Genomic DNA, 24,032 nt, shown 5'->3' on the forward strand with positions numbered 1-24,032 from the left:
ATATGAAAAGAATAAATAATTACTTGCTCCATCCGTTTTATAATGTAAGTCATTCTAGCATTTCCTATATTCATATAGAGGTTAGTGAATCTATATAGATATATATGTCTAGATTCACTAACCTCCATATGAATGTGGAAAATGGTAGAATGACTTACATTATGAAACGGAGGGAGTATATTTTTTTTGAATAAGACGAATGGTCAAACACGTATTAAAAATCAACGGTGTCAAATATTTTGAAACGGAGGGAGTATTTTTCTTGAAAGATACATAGTTTGCTTTATTTTATCGGTAGGCCCTAAATTTTGCTTCAACATTCGCCACTATGGTCAACAGCTGGTTGCTGGCTAGTTACCTCTCCGCCAAATCCAGTAAGTTGAAAAGACATTGCAAGTAATGTTGTGGCAGATTATATGGATCCATGTGGTCTGACCGAAGAACTGAGCTTTAAGCCTTTAACCAACACGATCGAGCCTTAACTTTTCGTTTAGTGGGGTAGGCGATGTGTAGCATCTGCATCGTCTTGGGCGACCAGCTAGCTAGCTGGACTACAGGTCGTTCACTGAGCGGAACCGCGGACAGAAATCACGTAACCAGAAGTGGGAAGAATTTGTGCCTACTTTTACAGTTACTCGGTGTAGTTCAGTTTGTTGATTGTATGTTATTGCTGAAATAAAGTAGGTGCAGAACCGAGAGAAAGAATGCTTTGCCTACTGCTAGCACTGACCAAACCTAAGTTTTACTAAGGTATTTATTCAGTTCGTTGATATGTTATTGCTTAAATAAAGTCGCGTGTTTGTATGCCGAACTCTCTCCTTGGGAGGCTTGGGCTTGTGCTGGCAAAAAGAACACAAAAAAAAAAAAGGAGAACGCCCACCGTGGGGCTCGAACCCACGACCAGGTTAAGAGCCTTGCGCTCTGCCGACTGGGCTAGACGGGCAGCTTGAATTTAATCGGATCGTTTTCATTCTCTAACGAGACAAGGACCAAACAAGCCACATACAGTATCACATATGCTACATAATTGATTTAACCCACACGAAATCACCTATTACAATCCTTATTTACTAACTCAGCGTTTAAAAATAACATACTAGATGAACTGTGGCATGAGCTCATGAATGGTAAGCCAAAAGTCGAACGCCTGACGGCCAAGCTAGTACGTACGTACAATACAATTACGCAATTCGCACAGTGATCGATCAGGCCGTGCAAAGCTCACGGGAGAAGCCGACGCGGCCGTTGGCGACGTCGAACAGCACGCGTTGGTTCTGCTGCTGCATGCTGGCCAGCACATTGAGCGCCGCGTTCACGCCGTCCGAGGGCCCCGCGGCCATCGCCAGGCACGCGACGCCGCCCGACGAGCTGTGGATCATCACGTTCTCCTCCGGCAGCGTCACGGCGACCGCCCCGGCGAACATGAACGTGACGGTAGGCACCGAGACGGTCACGTTGTAGCACGTGTCGAACCCGCCCAGCGGCGGGGCCACCGGCGTGCGCACCCTGCCCCGGAACGCGTCGCGCACGGCGGCGTACACCGGGGCGGCAAGCCGCGTGAACATTGTCCCGGCGTCGATGATGGTGCCGCTGCCCGTGACCGGGTTGAACGCGAGCGCGGATTGCGGGACTTGCACGACGTTGCTGCCGACGCGGATCCCGATCATGTTGACGTAGTAGAGTGAAGGGCGATGAGGGTTGTAGAGCAACGGCGTCGTCTTGATCCTCTTGGGTTGCCCGATGGGGCCGAGCTTTAGTGTGCCGGAGAAGTTAGACGACCTGTAGTTCGGGAGGCAGTAGGAGAACACGGAGCCGTACGTGTCCTTGGTCTGCGACAAGAAGGAGAGCGGCCCGCGGCCGAAGCCGATGAGCCCCTGCGGCGGCACGGAGTTGCCGCTGACGACACGGAGGCACCCGAAGGTGTACGACACGACGACGTTGTTCTCGAGGGCCAGCGAGTCCTGCCCGAGCACGGCCTGGAACGTGGACGCCGCGTAGGTGAGGTTGAACCCGCAGGAGGAGCCGACGCCCGCGGGGCAGGACGGGCTGGGCACCTGCGCGCACTGCGGCGAGCCGCAGGGCACGGTGCGGTACGTGGACGACTGCGTCGGGGAGAAGGACGGCGACGAGGCGGCGCAGCCCGCGCAGGCGCTGCATGGCACCCACGCCGCGTCGTTGCTGGGGTCGATGGCCACGAGGAGCGTCTGCGCCGGCGTGCCGAGGCCCGCGCGGGCGATGTAGTTCGGGATGCTGAGGATCTGACGCCCCGGCGCGATCGGCACGGGTGGGTTTGCCCTGTTCTTGGGTTTGGGCTTGGCTCTGGTTGTCAGAGGCCCCGCCCCCGACGTGAGCATGCTGACGATGCGCGCCGTGTCCGCCGCCGACTGGGCGGCTACGGACGCGGCCCACGCGCTGAGCGGCGCCCCGGCATTGGGCGTCACCGAGTGAGAACGTGCCAGCTGCAGCGTTGAGCTGCTCACTGCAGTTGTAGGAGTCAAGAATATGGACAAGAAGGCTAGGAGTGGTAATGCAAGGAGTGACATGATTGCTTTGCTTCTGGTGTGAGAAATTGAGGGCGTGTCAAGCTAGTGTGATGCGAGGAGCTGGCTTGGAGATGGTGGTGTATATATAGCAGTTCATACGGGAGTTCGTTCCTATGAGACGTGGATGGAATGAGATGATCCGTTCCTACCTATCCAATTTGATCCTTTAACTGTCAATCACAGTTCGTAAAATACTTTGTCACTGGGTGGTTAGAAAGAGAAATATCCACATCAATGCAAAACAGGTATGTTTTGAATATGATGTGCCCTTTTGTTATGCTTCAAGTTACTCCCTTACCATCATACATACACTCGGCAAAGAAAATGAAGCGAGGAGGAAAATTATACATCTGTTGAGATGGATTCTAATCGAGGATATCCACTCGTTTATTATATGTTAACTAAATGAGTATAACAAATTTTAGAAAATGATAAGATAGATTGATATGTTATCCCTTCACAAATATATAAATTTAAATTCGATTTCTATAAATTGTAATAAAAACAATAAACTTAAAGTAATTAGAGTTCGATTTTTTATTTTTGTTACAACTTGTAGAAATTAAATTTAAAATTGCATGTCTGGGGTAACATATTGCATAAGTATCTATCTTATAAAATTTTTTTAACCATTTAACTAGTTGACATGTAATAAATAGTTGGATATTCACCTAGGTGACTTGCTAAAAGTATTTCGCCGTCCGTTTTCAATTGCATGTGCTCTAGAGATTAGGAGGAAGAGTTTGTCATGACAACCCGTGAACGATAATAGCTAGCCTAGAACAACAAAAATGGCCACGGCATGTCTGAATTTTAGAACTCATTTTTGAATTAATTTATTGTTTTCATTTGTTTCATGTAGGCTTAGCTTTTGTACAATAAAGGTAGAATTTTAAAAGTTTTATCCTAAAATTATTTTTCGTTGTATTGGGGTAAAACATATTGGCAAGTTGTACAGAGCTTAAAGAAAAGATAATTTTATCGGTTTTATAAATGTATCAGAAGATATCATATTTTATAGTCTAATATTTTGTAGATATTAAAAATTTTAGTATAACATCATAGTACCTTCATGTACTTTCTTGAGATCGTAAAATTTCTTTTTTTTTTCGGACCGGTTGAAGGATTGGACCAATCAAATGTTATCAAGATTAAAGGAGGTAACATTTCTCTCAAAAAATAATTTCCAACTTCGCCTACCCATACTCTGAAGGGAAATTGTTGCGATGCCTGTGGGTCCTTGGTGCATGTAGCCTTTGCATTGCATGCTATCTCGGTCAGCTCTCGAAGTCTCGATCCAGATCGCCTCTTCCAGATCATGTGGCTGCTGCGCAGTTGCCGCGTTTGCGGTGTACGAGTGTGACCTGCACAGACTGTACGTACTCCATGGTGTTGGTGGTTGGTATTGGGATAGTGGGATGATCGATGGGGGTTTGCGGGAGGCAGGAGCTAGTGCCCTAGTGCTGCATGCATGCGACGAGATGAGGAGCTCAAGGCATACTCACTCATCGATCGCGTTTGTGCTTGCTAGCTATGGATGCTGCTGTGTTCTGCTCAGGCAGAGCACATGGACGATCCATGCATTCATGCAATGGGATGTGCACTCCAACGATGACGGAATTATTCCACGCATCGAAGATACTTTGTCGGCGTATGAGTACCGGGCCCCGATAGACGTGAGAAATCTATCGTCCGCGATCGACCAGAGTCTCTATGTACAATCGGCGTGTCCGGGTGTGTTCGGAATCAGGAAAATAAAAAAAAATGGTCACGTACGTATACAAGTTGGAACCTACCGAAGAATAACAAACCTACTCCTACTCTTGGCCACTGTATAAAAGGTTCACAAATTATGTGGTGTTCTCGAGCTAAAGAAAAATAGAGATTTGGAGGAAGAGATGTCCCTCCAAATATTTTTTTTAAGAAGAAATTATGAATATGTTGGAGATTGAATAAAAAATCTTGAAGTTAAAACTATATACCATTTGCCACTATACTATCAAGTGCATCTTAAGAGTTCTCAAGCTAGCTGACAAGCCTAGAGTTTTTGTTGATTCTACCGTCCAACCCTTTATATTGAGCTACAAAATAGGTTTTTACAACCTTTGGTTGCCCCATCTTTGAATATTGTGCACGATCATCAGTATATGAACTAATTAACTCGCCAATTTTACTGTAACAGCAAGACATCCTACGGGGCATCAAACGAGACCTGCTTGAAGTCTAGAACCAGGTAGCCAGACCACCAATAACGAAAGGTAGAGTCAAGAAGCAACCCAGCACAACATATGAATATTCGGTATGGTCGGTTAGGCCGAAGACTGAGTTCGAACTATCGGTTAAACTAACAGTCAATTCGAAAGCCGTTAAGATGGTGAATGATTAGCTTACAATAAATTAAAGAATTAACTGTTCTGAATAAAATACAGATTTATTTGATTTTAGATAAACTTATATAAAAGAAAATTGCACGACACATATTATTTTGCATTTTAAAAATATTCCCATCATAAGCTACTAGTCAGTAGCTAAAAAGAACTTTCAGTTGCGGGGTAGGGATGCAAGTGGATAGTCCCACTACCCGCATAAAAAACCCTTTTATCTGCCCCGCTTGCATCCCTGCTGCGGGGGAGTACCCACCTTACCTAATACTCTTTATTTGCTCCTCGTGTAGAGCAGAGTAGTTTTTATTCTGTCAGAAAGAGAATTTATATTGCTAAAATGCCAAGTGCACTGCAATCGATCGATCTGTATACTAAGCCAATAATTAACGTTTCATCAATTTGTACAGTACAGCCCGGCCATGTATATAGATCGATCCATGAGAGATCTCAACTAATTCTAGAACAAAGCACTCCTTGCTGGCTCTGCTACATATATGCAAGCACCATGATTTTTTTTTCTTTTTCAGCATATATAATAAACCTGTATCCTTATTTGCTTCTATTGCTCTTGTTTCTATTTCTATGGTTGCTCGATCGCAGGGGATGTCCTGGTGGTGAGCGATGGCCTCATCTTGACGATCTGCTCGTCGTCGACGCCCATCCTCTTGGCTGACATGCCGGCCTCGAAGAAGCGCTTTACAGCGCCCCGCATGTACGCGATGCCTTCCCTGACGTTCATCCTGTCCCTGATCGTGTCCTGCAGGCTGCTCAGCTGGTGGTCCCCGTTGAGCACCGACGCCAGCTGAACCAGCTCCTGCTGGAACTCACTCAGCTTCGCCTCCTCGTTCGCCTCCGTCAGCCGTATCCTCATCGGCATTGGGAGTTGCTCTGCATTTTGCATCAAGGATAAAAAGGCAGTGCCAAGTGAACAACTTCTGAAGACTATTACTACATTACATACATTCGCAGTACGCAACTGAACATGGCCGTCTTACCTGGGCAATCCGTCCTTGGCTCAGTTCTGCCTTGCACGACACTCTCAAACGTTCCAGCCCAGGCGTCCCTTTTAGTCAGGAAATCCTGTGGCAGATCGAAGAGTTTCTTCACGGTCGCGGGGATGGACGAGTGCTCGTACTCCGACGTCGCGGTTGGGCTCCCGTTTGGCCCATGAACAACTGAAAAATATCAACACAACAATTGTCAGTTCAAAACACACTAATTAAGCAGGCACGCAGTCAAAGCTTAGTTAGGCACAGTAACAGCAAAAATAGTCGTTACTACTCATCACTGACCTGTACCCTTGTTGATCCAGGGGGAGATGACGATGGCTGGGACACGGACGCCGAGGCGATCAAAGGCGAAGTTATACGGCGGCGGGCCGACGATACCGTCGGGGCTGGGGACGCCGGTGACGGGGGTGGGGACATGGTCGTAGAAGCCGCCGTGCTCGTCGTAGGTGACGACCATGAGCGTCTGGTTCCACTGCGGGCTGGCGCGGAGCGTCTCGTACACCTCCTTGACGAGCATCTGGCCCTGGAAGACGTCGTGCGACGGGTGGTCGTCGTTGGCCGGGTGGGACTTGGAGTCCATGTAGTGCTGCTCCACCACGGCGTAGTTTGGGAGGGAGCCGCGGGCGGCGTGGTCGCGGAACGCGCCGTGGAACGGGTGGAACTTGGTCAGGTACTTGAGCTTCCGCAGGTTGCGGTAGAAGAGCACCGCCGGCACGTCCTGGTAGTAGACCCCGAACGACAGCCCGGCGTCGTGCACGTTGTCGAAGATTGTACGCTGCGGGTAGCCCCTCGCCAGCAGCCTGCACGACCAAAAACACACACGCCAACCAAGTTTTTATTAGTTTGATCGATCATCAAAAACCCAAGTGCCCGAATTGGGCCGAATCCATGTACCGGCCCAAACTGTTCTTTCTTCTCTTAAGTTCGTAGCCCATTAGGCACTACTAATCCGTAGCCCAGTTCTTAATTTATTTTTTTTTTCTTGACACGGCATGAACTCGGTGGAATCCAGGAATCTTCTCGGTTTCTTACGACTCACCAGACCCCACGCACCGACACAATTCGTGGTTGGCGCTGTCACCGCAATACATTACTGTACCATTCACTTGTTTTTTTAAGGGTTTCCGATCATGGGCCAGCAGGCCAGGTGTGTGTCTTGCCTCCTGACACGTATTTCTGATCCGATCCGGTTCTTGTCACTAAAATCTATTTCACTGTCAGGTGGGGCCATTCAAACTGTACCCATGGTTAGTAGCGAGACGATGAGCAGTGTCAGTCAGCCATGGATCGAAAGGGGACCACCATTCTCTCGACGTTGCGTGCCTCCTTTCCCTCGACTGCTTTCACATGGACGGTGGATCCAGCCATCGATGTCTTAGTGACTAATTTAATCCATGTTCACCGTAATGCGTTAACCTGATCGATGGTCTGGAGCACGCGACAGCAAAAGCGAAGGGCAAAAGCAGGGAATTAATCAACAACGCACGGCCCATAAGAAAATTAACTAATCAAAGGTTGCCCGCGACATATATACCCCGATTTGAAATCCGTGCTAGTGCTATTGTTTTTTTTTTAACTTAGTACCGTAGTACTCCTGTCTAATGACAAGTGGATGGCATGATGAGTTTCTTTTCCAAACAAATCCTGGTGCTGATAGTGGCATAATTGGCATCGTTCTATCTTGATGATGCCGACAGGAGACTAATCGATGTTAGTGCTCTTGCAGTTGCAGGGCATGTGATGCTCCTTTTCAAGGTTGTCAGTATCCGATTCGTATCCTAGTATTTTACGATACTACGATCCTATACCAAGCCAAAACGATATCGATCCCACCTAGTATCTTAATTTTCATAGTATCTCGATCCTACTATTCATTACTACACGATCCTACGAAATCTTAGGTGGTATCCCGATTCTACGATCCCTACGATACTACAAAATATTATTTTAAATAACATGGTTTGAAAATAATGTAACTAAATATGCTCAAATTTATATAAAAATCAGTTAAATATATCAAAACCAACGTGGTTTCTCTTCATAAATGTCTCTATTTGCATGATATATATCATTACTACATTTTTTTATACACAATGGCTATATAATTAATATAAATATTAATTAAACTTAAAAAAGAAAATCTTATAGTATCCCAATCCTGATAAACTTGCTCCTTTTGATGAATCGTTCAGCTAACCCAAGTTGATTAGGTCACCTCGGGCATCAAATGGATTCATTGTCATATTGAAAAAAAGATTTGGCCATTTGGGCGCCATCATCTTTGTGCATGGCAGGTGCAAGCTAGAACGTTGAGCGACCACAAGAATTTAAACTTTACTATGGTATTGGTAGGTCGGCTTTCTGCCTAGTACAATCTTTCTCTTTCAGATTTTGTACAGGGAAGCACAAAGCACCGCTCAAAAATGGTACATACAGTGATTGCTCTGTGTGACTCTGATATCCTAGTGTACTTTTGAATGGAAAGGAACAAGACAGAGAGAACTCTAGCAATGTTTCTACTGTACGTCAGCAGAAGAAGCTAGCTTGTGCTTGCAGCAGAGAATCCCCTTAATTGCGTGTAGCGGCGCAGGCGTAAAATCGCCACGTGACTTTGAAAAAAAAAAGGGTGCAATTTGACCGCTAGTTGACAACTGATTCCTGAACTTAGTGAGTACTTCGGATACTACCCGCAGTATATATATTTCAAAATTCAGATACTACCCACAGTATATTGTACGTACAACCGCAGTTCAGATTCTACAAGGTTAATTATGCTAGCAGAACTATCAGTAATATGGCTAAAAGGAAAAATAACTATCACCACTATCCAAAATTGAACAGATTAAGCAAAAGATGGCATCTGTTTGGTTCAAAATGCAACTCTTTTAACTACTACGGCCACATTTAGTTTGTGCGTATCCTAGTGTGCAAGTGCAACAACAGCTCATCTCGAGTCTGAACACCATTGATCCATCATCAATAATTTTGGCCACCAAACCCAGCAGATTGAAATAACTATACTACGATGGTTGGAATTCGATCACGTACGTCCACACGCAAACGATATATCGATCGAATCAGAACGCATTTGTCGCGGCCAGCCCAAAGATAGATATCGAATCATCAAAAGCGATATCACGCGGAAATAGTAGGAGAAGGTTAATAATAATGCACGTACTCTGGGTTGTTGCTGGTGGCGCCGCCGGATGTGGCGGAGTGCACGAACAGTCGGTTGGGCTGCGTCGACGACGGCACGGACGCGAACCACCGGTCGAACACCGCGAACTCCCCGACGAGCTCCCGGTACACGGCGACGCTGTCCGGCGAGAAGCCGTTCATGACGGCCGCCGTCATGTTGTCCCCCAGCGACCGCGCCTGCTGCACGAAGCCGTCCATCCTCGCCGGCCCCGACGCGTCGTCCGACCCGAATATCTGCTGCCGGATCTCCTGGAACGAGTGGCCCGGGTCTGGGTCCACGTACTCGGCGCCCTCGCCGAAGTAGACGCGCCCCGACGACGGGTCGCTGGCGTTCGTCGGGTTCCACTCGCCGCCGGTCACGCCGTCGATCTCCGGGTTCAGCCGCTTCATCCACCCCAGCATGTGGTCGAACGACCGGTTCTCCATCACCACCACCACCACCGTCTTTATCGGGCTCGCCGCCGCCTGGGTCGCCACCGCGAGTAGCAGCAGCACGGCGGCCGCCACGGGGCCGGGTCGCCGGCGGCGAACCGCCATTGATTCGATGATTGCGAGCTTCCTCCTCTCTCGTAGTGGGAGTGAGGTGGTGTGTGGGGAGGGGAGCTCGCGATGGACCCCTCCGCGTTGGTGGCGTGGCTTGGCATTTTATTGGGCGCAGGTTGTCTTGCCGTGGACCGCCGTAGACTGTGTCCACCATGCGTCCACTTGTGATTGAAATTTTTAGAATCAATTCCTCCTTATCTGATCACAGGACAGCCTTGAGGAAATTAAATGTTTGCAGCCATGCAGGATATCGCCTCATTTATATAGTTTCGCACAAATTAAAATGTATACATTTATTGTTGAAGCACATTTATAGTTGCTACAATAATAAGATCATAATTAGTAAAACATTTATTCTCTTTGGAACGAAACCTTACGCATATTTGTAGTACGAGCATGTACCAAGTTATGCAAAAACCGTTGAAAATCTCTTTTCACAAAAGCAGATGTTTCAGTCCGACTCGTGATCACAAACACAAACCTTAGTCATTCTGAAAAAGGAAAATTGATAATTAACGGTTTTAAATGGTCTTTTGTGAAACCGAATGTTTAGATCTAGCTGGAGATCACAAACCACTCGTTAAACCTTGTTCAAAGCCAACAAAAAAAAGAACTACTTTTTTTATATAAAAGTTTGATTGAATTTCATTAGTAATTGGTTTTTTTAAATGGGTTTCGTGAAAACCTTGAGGTTTACAGCAAGCTCGAGATCACAAACCACTCGGTAAACCTTCATTCAGATTCAAAAAATTCAGACATAATTTACTTTTTTAAAAAACTGATCGAATTTCATGGGGAATCAACTGTTTTGAAATCGTTTTCGTGAAAACCATAGGTACAACCGTTTCCAAGGGCGTTCAGTTTTGTAAATCCTGTCACATGCTGTCATGCAGTATTTGTGTTGATATGGCCATGAAGTTTTGTGCGATCTTGATTTTAGATAGAACATTGTTTCAATAATCTCCTTATCTATCGGCCATTATTGTTCAGCAAGCGGCGAGGGCGGTGAGAATGCAGGAAGAAACAGAGGGTGATGGATGTGGTGGTGCATGGACAATGTCCAGAACGATAATATATAGTGCTCGGAAACGAGCGAACGCAGTTGGATCTTGGACGTATCGGCCGTTTTCATTGATTTTGCAGCTGACAGTTGTTCAGTATTTAAACGTGCGTGCGACTTAATGACATTAGTAATGGAGATTAAGAAATTCCTCACAATCTGTCCCCAAATTTATTTGCATCATTGCATGCGAACAATTTACATGAGCATGTAAATCAGGCAACACTCTGGAGTAGATTGGACTTGTTTGGGGAGGCATCGATGCGATAAAACACAAGCGCCGCATGACACCGCACGCGGAATGGGCCAACACGGACGGAGATACGCTCTACGCATGCGGCAGCAACTGCGGGCCTGTTTTGTAGACAAACCACAGTTTTAGTACACTGTGTTTGGTTCTTGCCACAAGTCAATTTTATCTAACTCTTAACCACCTGGCCCATATGTCATACACTCTATTTTCTTGCCAAACATTGTCTAAGCTTAGTTTGTCATTTTGTTTGCCACAAAAGTGTGACAAAACTAAGCTTAACTATCTTAGTTAAAAATGTGTGGCAATATTAGTCCCAGCCAAGCATCTTCTTGATGGCCGGCTGCCCTATCCCGACATGCCATGAAGTTTTGTGCGATCTTGATTTAAAATAGAATATTTAGAGCAAGTTTAATATTATAGTCAACTACTAACTTCAATTTACTTATAGCCAATATAATAGCTCATTCATACAACAGTTACATGCTATACTATTAATAACTAGTCCCACCTGTCATACACACTGTGTCTTAAAGTCCGTGCTACAGCTGGTTATAAATCTATAGTCCGCTGTCCTTCTCTCTCCTTATTTATCTTTTTAAAATATGTTTGTAGCTGGTTTATAGCATTATAGCCCTGCTATTGCACATGCTCTTATCGACCATTGTTCGGCAAGCGGCGCGGGCGGTGGGAACTGAGAACGCAGGAAGAAAGGCGATGGACGAGGTGGCGCATGGACGACGTCCAGAGACCAGAATGAGTTGGTCACGTTTGTAGGTGGTCTGTTCCTTGGGACTAGCAAGTGGGAACATGTGTGCGGTGCGGTGTGCCGCTTTCGTCAGAGTCAGGTACCCGCTGCCTGCCGAACAAACAGGCAGCCACCCGTGCGTGCTGCTGATGCATGCACGCTTCCTTGTGATAGATCCGAAAGTATTTGATGGCCATTCTAAACCGGGCACTTTTCTTCAAACCCACTGTTTTACAGCAACGGGTCAGTACTAGTAAAAGGGAAATAATTAGGTTCCAGCTGTAGATTATGAAATGGGATCAAGGTAAATCAACTCAATTAGGAACTATATGAGTTTTACGATGTAATATTCTCTTCGTCCCCGTTTTCTTGTCACTGTGACCAAAAATGTTTTAACATTGATTATTAGTATTTTTAAAAATCAATTCATAATTAAAGCTGAAATAGGTAGTTTTGTTTTTTTAAAAAACAATTTACAACTAACTTGAAATCCATAGTTTGGTGATAAATTTGGTGCTAGATCTAAAACCTATAATTTCATTATAATTTAGTCAAAGTATGTACTACTGGTTTTATAAACTTTATTTAAAAATAAACTATTTTCTCTACTACGGTAAAGGAGCAGCATAGGCATCCACATACTGCAGTTCAATTCACACCCACTCCCAATTTTTTTTAAAAAACACCACATAAGAAAAAAAAACGCATGTAACAATACATCTTCTAGATTAGTATATTGCAAAGTACAGGTATAGAGGCCCTGAGGAGGAAAAAGGTCATCTTGGGTCCACTTCCCAGATTAGTAGATGAGTTGGTTCACCGAAAATGGGATTGATTGATCGCGAAAGAGCCTATAAGCTAGTGGTTATAAGAGACTCAGTAGCATCTGAGGTCCTGGGTTCGACTCCCCATGGGAGCGAATTTTCTAGGATTTAACAGCGTTGTGCTTTCAGTGGTAGGCGATGTACCCGACTCCCCATGGGAGCGAATTTTCTAGAATTTAATGGCGTTATGCTTTCAGTGGTAGGCGACGTACCCGTCGACAGCGATGCGTCTGGTGACTTCGTCAATCTCTCTAGAATTGTAATTCTCAAAAAAAAAAAAGATTGATCATATGAGCGCGAGAGATAAGATAATTGTGCTTGGATTCGTTGCGTGCGCGTTAATCCGCTGTTTGACTGAATATAGGCCGGCCCGTGGTCGTCATCCCATATCCTTCCCGTTGTTGTTGTTGTTGTTTTTTCGGCCCCCATAGCTGTCAGCAGAAACGGTACGGGCTGTCAGCAGAAACGGTACGTACGTCCGTGCACGACCCATCCGTGTGAGCTGTGCCGTGCACGGCTGCTGGGTTTGATTGCTTTGGCATGTTTAATTATTAATAAGTTATTAGAAGAAGAAGAAAAATAATTAAACGGTGACGTCAAGCCGTCAGCACTGCAGGTGCGTGCTTTTGATCCGTTGCTGCTTCAATTGTCCATTGAGGTATGGGCATCGCAGAGTGTTGGGTCGTTACCATCCGACCGGGAGTGTCGACTTGTAGTGAAGTGGGAGTAAACCTGGGAAACAAAAAAAAGGGAAACAAAAAGAAGTAGGAGTAAAACCTTTGGTACACACCGAGCAATATTCCTTTCTGTGGGAGTGTACGTCCGGGAGCAGCACAGGATGGCCGGATTGTCATGTTTGTATAATGGAAATTGCTATGCGTCCCACTCATAATACAACTTATACCTGACTAGTGTATATGTAAGTATAGATGCTGCTTCTTTGGGTACACATGATAAGAAATAAGCTCACTAATGTATATATAGGTATAGATGCTGCTTGTCTGGGTACACATGATAAGAAATAAGCTCAGTGATTAGACACGAGTTGGATGGCTCGGCCGTATGTATAGCAGGAATGGGTGCAATAAAATATGTGGCTTTCGCATTGCTCCAGTCGGTCTACGCCATCACGAAAGCAGACCAAGTTCGATCCAACAATCTATTTCCCCCGTTACTTGTAGATCCGCAGAGCATGTACTCCTAATTAAAGAACTCTTTACTAATTTTTAGTCCTAGCTGCAATAGTCTATCGGTGTTTCTCCCTGTCTAAGTTTGTACATAGCATGATAGTACTCGTGCATAGTAATATAGACAAATACATATTCAAATTCATCGTACTAATAAATATTATATTTTATCATGATTGATTTTTTTTAGGAATGAGAGATTACCTATACCATAGTACAGGTAACGTGGGCCGTTCTCCAAATTCCTGGCCAAAAAGAATCATCATCGGTATGCATGATTGCGCATTTGCGCTATCGCTCTCAGCAGCACACTCCCGAAGCCGCGAACCAATTAAGCCGCCACTGCACAAGCATCAGCGCGTTCCGATCGTTGTCAATTTACTGTATATACACACACCATATATCTTTGCATAAAAGGCGGAAGGCAAAAGCAAAGCGAGATATGGTAGCCATTTTATCGTGTGGGCCACGGTATTATATACAAGACGATTGTTACTCTAGTTGGTGGCATGTCATTGTCACCCTTGAATCCTCGCTTTCCGTTCGTTTTCGGCGATCATCGTGGACTCGTGGTGGACTGATGCCCGCGTTCTTGCGAATAGTACCACTCCAGGCAACCGGCCCATCACGATAATCAGAATTCTGTTTCGGCCTAGCAGTACGTTGGTGGGAAGGAATCCCGTCCCGGCCCAACGAAATCCTCCAAAGCAAGACACGCTGCTTCCGGCCCAGTAGGGGACCAAGGCGTGGCATCGTAATTCAGTTTTGTCCATGGGCCGTTGAGTCAAGCTTCGATGGCCCAGATCGTCTGTGAACGAGTGGCGGAGAGCTGGTGCTGGGCTTATTTTCGTCAGGAATAAGTTCACCGGAGGTCCCTTAACCACGATACCAGAAATATGTACCCCTAAACTCATACAAACCGTGTACTCAAAATCCTATGGCAGTATATATGGGTGGTTTTGCTAATGTGGCATCCTAATACCACGCGCAAAAGTGCCTGTGCGTTGCAACGGGAAGAAAGGACGAGAAAATTGAATTAAAACATATTAAATACTAATTATTGAAATACAGCGTCTGATCTGATCAGTTCTACTCGACCAGATTTATAGTGTCGCTGAACGAGTAATCCTATATGTATATGAAACCTGTGGAGGAACATGAATAATTAATTTGTGTTGTCTCAATTAATTACATAGTTAAATATAAATAATTCCTGAATTACATCACTGTTGGCGTAAATAATTAAGAAACATAAACATAAATGAAATTTATACGAATTTATAATCAACGTTAGTTGGAAAATAAATCCATATCATGAGAAAAATCTAGCCAAATTTTTAGTTTGTTCAATTTAGCTAGAATTAAATTAATAAGCAGTCATAAAAATGGTACTAATGCTATTTCTAAAAAAATAGAAAGATGCTTGGAAATACTGATTTTAATCTAGCCCAAACTCGGGGTCTTCTTCTATGATAGATACGTGCGGCCCATTTGGCGGCCCTATAGTCCGTCGGCCCAACGTGGGAGAAGCCGGAGCCTTATATTTATATAGGAGGGGTGGTCTTACTTCTTTATAGCTCTTGCCATGTTCAATTAGACTTAAAAATCAACTAGAACTCGAGAAATCTTAATATCAAACAAGAAAACACGATAAATAACTAAATGGACTCGAACTCTATGCTTAAAGTCTGACCGCCCGAGCACCTGCGGTTTGACCACATGTCATTGTCTGGTGGCCACACAATGGCAGTCGGACCGTCCTTTATGGGAAAGACTCGGTAGTTTTCGAATTTGGCAATAACTTGCTATATATATATATATATATATATATATATATATATATATATATATATATATATATATATATTCAAATTTATTTATTTATTTATTTATTTATTCAAATTTACAAATCATCTTCCTTAACAAATCCATGAAGCATTTACAGATCCATCAACAAATGAAATGAATTTACTATGTATAAATCCCATTATTAACAAATGAAATGAATGATGTATAAACACCTAAACCAATCAAGTGAACTGAGCATGATTTACAGCACCTATGTGTATATACACGACACGCTGCAAGAACACTACTTGTACTGCAGATCGATGGATGCGCGCGCTCTGATGGAGCTAGCGGAGGGATCGGCAGGTAGCAGCTGGTTTAGGCGTTCATCATGATCTTGAACTCGTCGAAGCTGAGGACGCCGTCGCCGTTGAGATCGAACCTGCAGATCATGGCGCGGCAGTCGTCGATGTCCTGGTCGGAGCCCAGCCGGCGCAGCATCCGCCTGAGGCTCGTCGGCGTGATGCACCCTTCCCCTTCCATCTCGTACATGCCGAACGCCTCCCGGAGGCCGGTGCCCCGCCGCTCGTCTTCCTCCTCCACCTCCGCCGCCTGCACCAGCCGCACGAACTCCGCCTCGCACAGCAGCCCGTCGCCGTCCGCGTCCACCGACGCCACCAGCTGCCCCGCCTCCTCGTCCGACACCTCCTCCCCGAGCGTCGCCTTCATGCACAGCCGCAGCTCCGCCGCGGAGATCCTGCCGTCGCCGTCGTGGTCGAACGCCGCGAACAACGCACTGGACTCGCACGGCGATGCTGCTGATGCAACAACCATTGTCGATCGATATATCGAACTGATCGATCTGGTTCTGATCCTTAAGCGAATGAATTCTGCTTGCCTTCTTTGCTAGAATAATGGAGCACTACTTGCACGGACGTTGCTTGCGAATTGTGGTGAACGAGCCATTGCGTGCATATATATGCGGCCATCCACGCGGGAAAGAGTTAAATTTCGAAGCTTCACGGCAAGGCGAGAGAGATGCGGTCGTCGTCGTCGTCGTCGCCATAGCCGCGCGCGCGCATATGCCGCGTTTTTTAGTCCACACCGGTGCCCCAGATCTAGAAAAAAAAAAAAGGAGGGTCGCGAGTCGCGACGACTTGAATTGTGAACAGGAGTAGTTTGGAGGCATGGTAATTAGGCCTGGTTTAGGCAGTACGATTTACGTGGCGTGTGCGCGCGTACGTCCGGGATGACGGCGCGGTCAGTGGGCGACGTTGGTGCTTCCGTGGAGGCTAAAAACTAGCTAGAGGCAGGAAGAGACGGGGAAATTGTCGTGTGGCAAGGGAGAAATTCGTTTTTGTTGGCGTGTTGGGTCCGACTTGGCGTTGGCCAAGTGTTGATGGGTCACTGTCTAAGGTGCTCGCTCGTCCGATTGGCTGACAAGCTTCTGCCGCGCGGAGCGAAGATATTTACACGTGGACGTCATTTGGGTCGCTGTAGCTGAATAGTGTAGTACTACCTCTGTTTTAAATTAGTAGACGCTTTAATTGTAGTGTTGATCATTCGTCTTATTTGAAAAATTAGTGCAAATATAAAAACAGAGAAGTCATACTTAAAGTACTTTTGATAATAAAGCAAATCTAAAAAAATAATAATTTCATAATTTTTTGAATAAGACGAAAGATCAAAATTGACAAACAAAAACTTAAAGTGACAAATATTCTGGGACGGAGGTAGTACTTAGTACTCTTCCGCAGTAGTTTTATTTGAGTGAGTACAATAAGACGATATTAGCGGACTGTATAAGTTGTCACATTTTTTTTTGTACTTATGTAAAGAAAAGAAAAACGGACTACAGATTTATAACCAGCTGCAGCACAAGCTCCCATAAACTATATGAGAACGATGAGTAAATTATGTATTAATTAATAATGGAATGTATATCTACAATTAACTATTGTATGAGTGAGTTTTTAGGTTTGCCTATAAATGATATTTTAATTTTTTGAGCCAGTAGTTGATTATATCAAATAAACTTGCTTTAAAAGGTTTTAGTTGACGCATGCGATTCTGAAGGGGGGAAAAAGGCACTAGCGATATTTTATCTAGCCTTTGGCGATTGTATTTTCTTGCAAAACTGGACATTCTGAATTAGTCACGAGGGGTATTTTTTATGCTGGTTACTGAGTTTCCGTCAAAAGAGAAGAAAATAAAATATTGTAGCTTCATGAAGGAAATTTGCATGGGACCATGTTGGGCTTGTTCAATTTGTTCCCGAAATTAGTCTTAGTAAAAATTGCCAATATCATTTTTAGCACGTTTTGACATTATCAAATTATTTTGATAATGTTAGATGTATTTAGTTTGGAGCTTTCTAAATTTTGGTAGTATTTTTATGAGAAAAATCTACAATCTACGCAATACAAAGATAAGGTCATGTTTAGTACTATGTTATTCTACCAAAATTTGATAGTATTGAAATTGACAATAAAGTTTACAGGCCCTTATAACCGGTGTTGTCCCTTGCTAGGCTACCCTTTTATTTCAGAGCAACGGATAGAGACATCATTCATGCTTACAACAATTCGAGTATCCCTATCCGAACCTGAAAAGGACTAGTCGCAACTCTGCAGCATCCAACATAAACTGGATCAGAGTTTTCACAGCCGCATACGCATATTACGCGGCCGGTGATGGTTTACGCGGCGACTGGGCCGGCGAGGTAAACAGTGTAGACGTCAGCACGCGTATATGAGAGGTGGGGGAAGCGTGAGGGAAGAGGAAGAGGCGGCGGCGATGACGCGTGGCGCTGCTGGGCGTTGTGCCTGGTCAGGTCTGTGTCCCTTTCCGAAACAGAGTACAAAAACTTCACCATTGTACAAAAACGTCGTAGAAGAAGAAGAGAACTAGTGCCGGTGAGAGAGACGCGAGCATGACGAAGGCGTCTCGGCCGCGTGCGCGTGCCTATGGGCACGCGATCAACCCTCCAAAGGCTCCGAGTGGCCGCCGACCCGCCGTCGCCGCCGCTAAGAAAAGCAGGGCTTCCGTTTTTCATACCTCTCCTCAACTCATCATACGATCAATTTGTTGGCGATCTCGCTCTCCGACCCAAGCAAACCCAATCGAGGCAGCTGCATGGTCGCGGGGCGCAACAGGCGACGGAGCTCCTGTTCAACGCCACCGCGTCAGGCGCCCTCAATGTCTCGTGCTCGCGGCCGTCCGGGCCCAGACCACCGCATCCTATAAGGCCATAAGGCCCGAGGCCCAATGGCCCGACCATTTGGCCCAGCCCAAACACGGCACGGCATGATCCGATTGGGACCGTGCCCGGGCCGGTCCGACCTGATAGCTGGGCCGTGCCTTGGCACGGTGGGCCGGCCCGATCCAATGAGGAGGGAAGGAAAAAAGTTTAGGATCTAAAATTAGACTTAATGCAGTCATATAATTCACGGCCCAAGAGAGAAGGGATGCAAACTAGACTTATTACAATCATTCAGACATGGCCCAAAGAAATGAGGGATGAAAATTAGACCTTTTTATAAAGAAGCACGATGGGCTGTCGTGCCTTCGGGCCAGCCTAGCACGGCCCGAGTTGTATTGGGCCGATGCTTCAGCACATGGGCCGGTACGGCACGGCCCGGTGTGTTGGTCGGGCCGTGCTGGCCTGAGCACGGCCGTGTCTGGGCCGTGCCGTCCAGATGGCCATCCGCATCCATCGCACTCTATGCATCCGAAATTACAATTCTACCCTTCTACCGTCAAAAGTCAGTAATGAGGCATCCTAACTGTTAGATTACTGTAACGACGGCTAGGATATGGTATCGTCTCTACCCAAGAAATTTCGAAACCTTTGCAAATTGTTTAAGATGTTTGAAATTTACAACTATCTGTGTTCAAGTTTGAATTTACAGCTGTTCACACGATCGTAATGAACAGATATATGTTTTTTTAGGGAATGAACGCATATCTGTTCAATCTATATATTCTGCAAAAGGAACGATAGATAGTGGGAATGAACGAACGTTAACATATCGAGTAATTTTATCATTTTTAAGAAGATATTTAGAGGTATTAAATTTTATAATAAAAATATTGATACTAAAAATATTAGCGTAAAATTTAGGTATTTACACATAAGTGCTATGGCATCTTGATCACCTAGCTAGATGCATGCATGTTGTTTAAACAATTATATAAAAAAAATAAAATTTGATAAAATATATTATGATAATATAATACCCTATAAGAACATACAAGTCTAAATTCGATGCCACATGAAAACTAAAATAACAAAAAAAAACATTATACATGTATTATTCACTACCTGATTTTATTATTTTTTAGTGGACAATAAAGTCTACATCGTTGTAGATAAAATATAGTCTTGGATGATATCTATAGATTTATATCATCCCAACCAATTGATGTTATTAAATTTTTTATAACTATTTAATTCACATGAGAATGACGGATACCATAGCACCTAACCTGAGTGTACAAATTCCCTGTCTACCTGAAGGTAACTGTAAAATTCCTCATATTACATAGGAGTATACAATAAGATTAGCAACAACGATGATGGCCGGCCGGCACCATCTCATTCCATCAGGCCATCATCATAGTCTTGAACTCGTCGAAGGTGAGCACCCCGTCTCCGTTCATGTCGAACCTGCAGATCATGGCCTGGCACTCTGCAACGTCCAGGTGCGTGCCCAGCTTGCTCAGCATCAGCTTCAGGCTCAGCGGCGTGATGCATCCTCTCCCTTCCATCTCGTACATCGCAAACGCCTCCCTTAGGCACCTGCACGTCTCGTCGTCGTCGTCTTCTTCCTCATCACCATCCGCCTCCATTTCTGTCACCAGCCTCACGAACTCCTCTTCGTCCAGCAACCCGTCGCCGTCGGTGTCCGCCAACGCCATGAGCGCCTGCACCTCCTCGTCCGGCATGTCCTCGCCGAGGGACGCCTTCACGCAGAGCCGCAGCTCGGTGGCGGAGATCTTGCCGTCGCCGTCCTGGTCGAACGATCCAAAGACGCGCCTGAACTCGTCGGAGGCAACCATGTTCGCCTTTCACTTAACTAGATCAAATTATCAAATTAGGATTGATTATTGAGACTTGACACTTGGGTTTGTTAGCTAGGAAGGTTGGTGTTTGAGAGTTCATCTTAAGCTCTGGTATTTATTGTTGAACATCTAGGCAATGAGGAATGAGCACATTAGGAATGCTATCAGGTCAAGTTCAGCAATCAGATTAAACAATGGGAATTACAATAGCAAGTAAACCCTTTTGCGTCAAAAAAAAAGAGTAAGCTTTCTTTGACTTGGAGAGATGACAGCACTTTTAAATAATTGTACATGATTTACCCAAAACAAAAAAAAATGCAGATGAATGTTGAACAGAGTTCTGTCCTATCTTTGTCAAAAAAAATAAAACAAAACAGCATGCAGTCATATAATATCCCTTCCAGTAGGCTTTCCAACGAAATGATCCACTGCAAGAACTTCCATACATAGCGACACATGTACATACCGTGGATTCGAACATTCTCTACCTACTTCCATAAAAGTTGGATTCCACACATGATCGATAAGACCAAGCATAATGGAACAAACTAACGAAAATGACCTCGTCAATGCGGCCGGCTGATGCTATTACTCACCACACGTCAAACTCTTGGGACATTACAATATACAAGTAATAATTTAGTATCAACAGCAAGCCAGAAACTGATCACACGCGACGAGGTCCTTTTCCCTTTGTCTTGGAATTGGCTGGCGTTGCTCGTATAAACTATTGCTACTAATCGTTCAAGGAAGCCTCCTATTAATTGACACTATCGATTGACTAATTCCGTCAGTCTTCAGTAACCAACCATGCCTAGCTTGAACTGATCAACAAATCATGCTGAAATCTTGTATATATAAACACAACTAGTTAAGCACGAGAGGTATTGCATTGCAGCATCTCCTTCCAATATTCAGAGGCTACGTGTGTCGAGTACATTGCAGTTCTGAACATTTTAGGTTGCAACTGGAGAAGATGGTGGCCGCGACAGCCGAGTTCAGGCGAGTGTTCTCCGCGTTCGACCGCGACGCCGACGGCAAGATCTCGGCGGCGGAGCTGCGGCTCTGCATGAAGGCCGCGCTCGGCGAGGACATGTCCGCCGAGGAGGCCGAGGCGCTCGTCTCGTCGGCGGACACCGACGGCGACGGGCTGCTCGACGAGGAGGAGTTCACGAAGCTGGCGGTGCAGCTTGAGATGGGAGACGAGGAGGAGAGGTGCAGGGGACTAATGGAGGCGTTCCGGATGTACGAGATGGAAGGGGAGGGGCGCATCACTCCGGCGAGCTTGAAACGGATGCTGAGCAAGCTCGGATCGCATCAGGGCATCGAGGAGTGCCAAACAATGATCTGCAGGTTTGACCTCGATGGAGATGGAGTCATCAGCTTTGAGGAGTTCAAGATCATGATGGATGCATAGCAGATCGATGATATGATGTACCGCTAGTTAATTAGTTCAATGTATGATCATTGTATGATTATATTTCCATCTGTTCATTCGTTCATGAATTTAGTATCCCTAGCTTCTCACTAGTAACATGTTTTTACAGTCACTAGTACTATTATTGAGTAATATTACCTCCGCTTCTAAAATCTAACAATTTTTGGCTATGTATCTGGATACATAGTTATCCATATTCATAGCTAAAAATGCTTATATTTTGAGAGGGAGTGAGTAATTGAACACGAATAAAAAATGTCCTAACAAAAAGAAAGGAAAACATGAAAAAAAACCGTATAAACAAAATGTTGTGCACACATACAGTTTTTTTTTAAAAAAAATTCTGTTATGAAATGGCTTTCATTTCCAGGTTCCGCAGAATATCGTGTAAGATAAACAAGGTTACCAGCCGGATTCCATGTCTGTCCTTTGGGCTGTGTTTTTGCTTCCCTTGTGAGTTGTGACCTTGCTCCATGTAGAGGCCATGCCATTGTCATTGTCCTCCAACACAAGGAACAATAGAACATGGCTATCCGCCACATATATAAGCCAGACAGGCCAGAAGATCAAAGAGATCATGGCCGGACCAAAACATGGTTGTGATGCCAAGAAGCTTAACGAGTAAGTTTGGTGATCGAACTGCATGCATACGGTCGATCGATCTCAACTAAAACTCTGGTTAATTTCTGAGCTTCAGGGTCCTTATTTGGTGGTACATTCATTCGACATATATGAATTCATGATGCTACAAAATGCATGCTGTTTTTCTGCAGAATGCTTAGGGAGGAACGGGGACAGTTGCGGTACAAGATAGCACTCCTTCCTTCCCTAAATGTTTGACGCCATTGACTTTTTTAAACATGTTTGACTATTCGTCTTATTCAAAAAAATTTGTGAAATATGTAAAACTATATGTATACACAAAAGTATATTTAACCATGAATCAAATGATATAAACAAACTAATAATTACTTAAATTTTTTAATAAAACGAATGATCAAACATGTTTAAAAAAGTCAACGGCGTTAAACATTTAGAAATGGAGAGAGTAGTACCAAGGCGAAGAAGAGAAGGGCCTGCTTCAGTGCAGGGGCAGGTGAAGGTGAAGGGGTGGGAGATCGTGTTCAGGGGCGAGATCACCTCGGACGACATGGCGGCGGCCATGGGGTTGGTCGTGGGTTCTCCGTTCTGCGCGCTCGCCGCGAAGAGGGTGATCTTGCCCGGCCTCGGCTGCCTTTCCGACGATGCCGTGATGGCCGCTGCCACCTCCGCCTCCGTCGCTTCTCACTACTTCATGTCTTCAAGACGAAGCAGCACTGCAGCAGCTAGCTTAACTCAATAATAACTGCATTAGCAAACTTGTTCAAAACACTAGTACTGTATATGATGTATGATATATCCAACTTTTATTCCGTAGAAGTAAAAAAAAAAAAAAGAGAATGCTACACACTGTTAATTTGGGTGCTTCCATATGCTTCCACTTGAAGATATTACTGATCCTTGATGCCATTTTGGTACGAGTCATGTACTCATGTATGCTTTTAGCATTTATACTGTTATGGTCTTTATCACTGAAGGATTGTTTTGATCTATCAGATTACGGTTGCATTCAGAAGTGACAGATCGAGTGTCAAATTAGAACACTTAATGCTCATATGCGCCAGCAAGACTCTGCTGCCTAATGCTCAATCTTTTTCACACAATGAATGTTCAATGTTGTAACCTCAATTTATTCAGGTTAGACTTCATCCGTGCTTTCCAATTATTTTAAACATGTTCCCTTACTTCATTTGATTCCTTGATTGCTGCTGTAGGAAAAATTGTTGCAGCAAGACGTGCATGAAGATGAATCAAGGCTCAACTATGAAAATTCAGTCCGGTAAGAAGAGTGTCCCCCACTCAAACAAAAGCACTGGTTTTCCAAACTGGCCAGGTTTGTCCTGACCTTTTTATCTTATGCCTTGTTTAGTTGGGAAAATTTTTTGGGTTTGGTTA

At 44.8% G+C, this 24,032-nt stretch overlaps 5 protein-coding genes and 1 non-coding gene across 6 annotated transcripts; 1 reads left to right on the forward strand and 5 right to left on the reverse strand.

Moving 5' to 3' along the window:
• Positions 1–873: 873 nt before the first annotated feature.
• Positions 874–943, reverse strand: TRNAK-CUU (transfer RNA lysine (anticodon CUU)). Its single transcript has one exon. It is a non-coding gene; the product is annotated as a tRNA-Lys (tRNA).
• Positions 944–1,003: 60 nt separating this feature from the next.
• Positions 1,004–2,589, reverse strand: LOC127768012 (aspartyl protease AED3-like). The gene has a single exon (XM_052293516.1). It carries the CDS (start codon positions 2,541–2,543, stop codon positions 1,206–1,208), a length of 1,338 nt encoding a protein of 445 aa, XP_052149476.1. The 5' UTR covers positions 2,544–2,589; the 3' UTR covers positions 1,004–1,205.
• Positions 2,590–5,292: 2,703 nt separating this feature from the next.
• LOC127759505 (non-specific phospholipase C2-like) lies at positions 5,293–9,764 on the reverse strand. Its single transcript, XM_052283979.1, has 4 exons — positions 9,116–9,764; positions 6,220–6,737; positions 5,923–6,102; positions 5,293–5,815 (listed from the first exon to the last, which is right to left on the reverse strand). Exons 1-4 carry the CDS (start codon positions 9,670–9,672, stop codon positions 5,508–5,510), a joined length of 1,563 nt encoding a protein of 520 aa, XP_052139939.1. The 5' UTR covers positions 9,673–9,764; the 3' UTR covers positions 5,293–5,507.
• Positions 9,765–15,705: 5,941 nt separating this feature from the next.
• On the reverse strand, positions 15,706–16,491 carry LOC127758406 (probable calcium-binding protein CML31). Its single transcript, XM_052283915.1, has one exon. The coding sequence runs from the start codon at positions 16,367–16,369 to the stop codon at positions 15,914–15,916; it is 456 nt and encodes a 151-aa protein (XP_052139875.1). The 5' UTR covers positions 16,370–16,491; the 3' UTR covers positions 15,706–15,913.
• A 3,519-nt stretch (positions 16,492–20,010) lies between these two features.
• Positions 20,011–23,467, reverse strand: LOC127759999 (putative calcium-binding protein CML23). Its single transcript, XM_052284206.1, has 2 exons — positions 23,093–23,467; positions 20,011–20,613 (listed from the first exon to the last, which is right to left on the reverse strand). Exon 2 carries the CDS (start codon positions 20,594–20,596, stop codon positions 20,141–20,143), a length of 456 nt encoding a protein of 151 aa, XP_052140166.1. The 5' UTR covers positions 20,597–20,613; positions 23,093–23,467; the 3' UTR covers positions 20,011–20,140.
• On the forward strand, positions 21,507–22,175 carry LOC127760000 (putative calcium-binding protein CML19). The gene has a single exon (XM_052284207.1). It carries the CDS (start codon positions 21,576–21,578, stop codon positions 22,014–22,016), a length of 441 nt encoding a protein of 146 aa, XP_052140167.1. The 5' UTR covers positions 21,507–21,575; the 3' UTR covers positions 22,017–22,175.
• Positions 23,468–24,032: the final 565 nt, after the last annotated feature.

This window comes from Oryza glaberrima, chromosome 1, assembly GCF_000147395.1.
Source record: "Oryza glaberrima chromosome 1, OglaRS2, whole genome shotgun sequence".
Taxonomy (NCBI): Eukaryota; Viridiplantae; Streptophyta; class Magnoliopsida; order Poales; family Poaceae; genus Oryza; species Oryza glaberrima.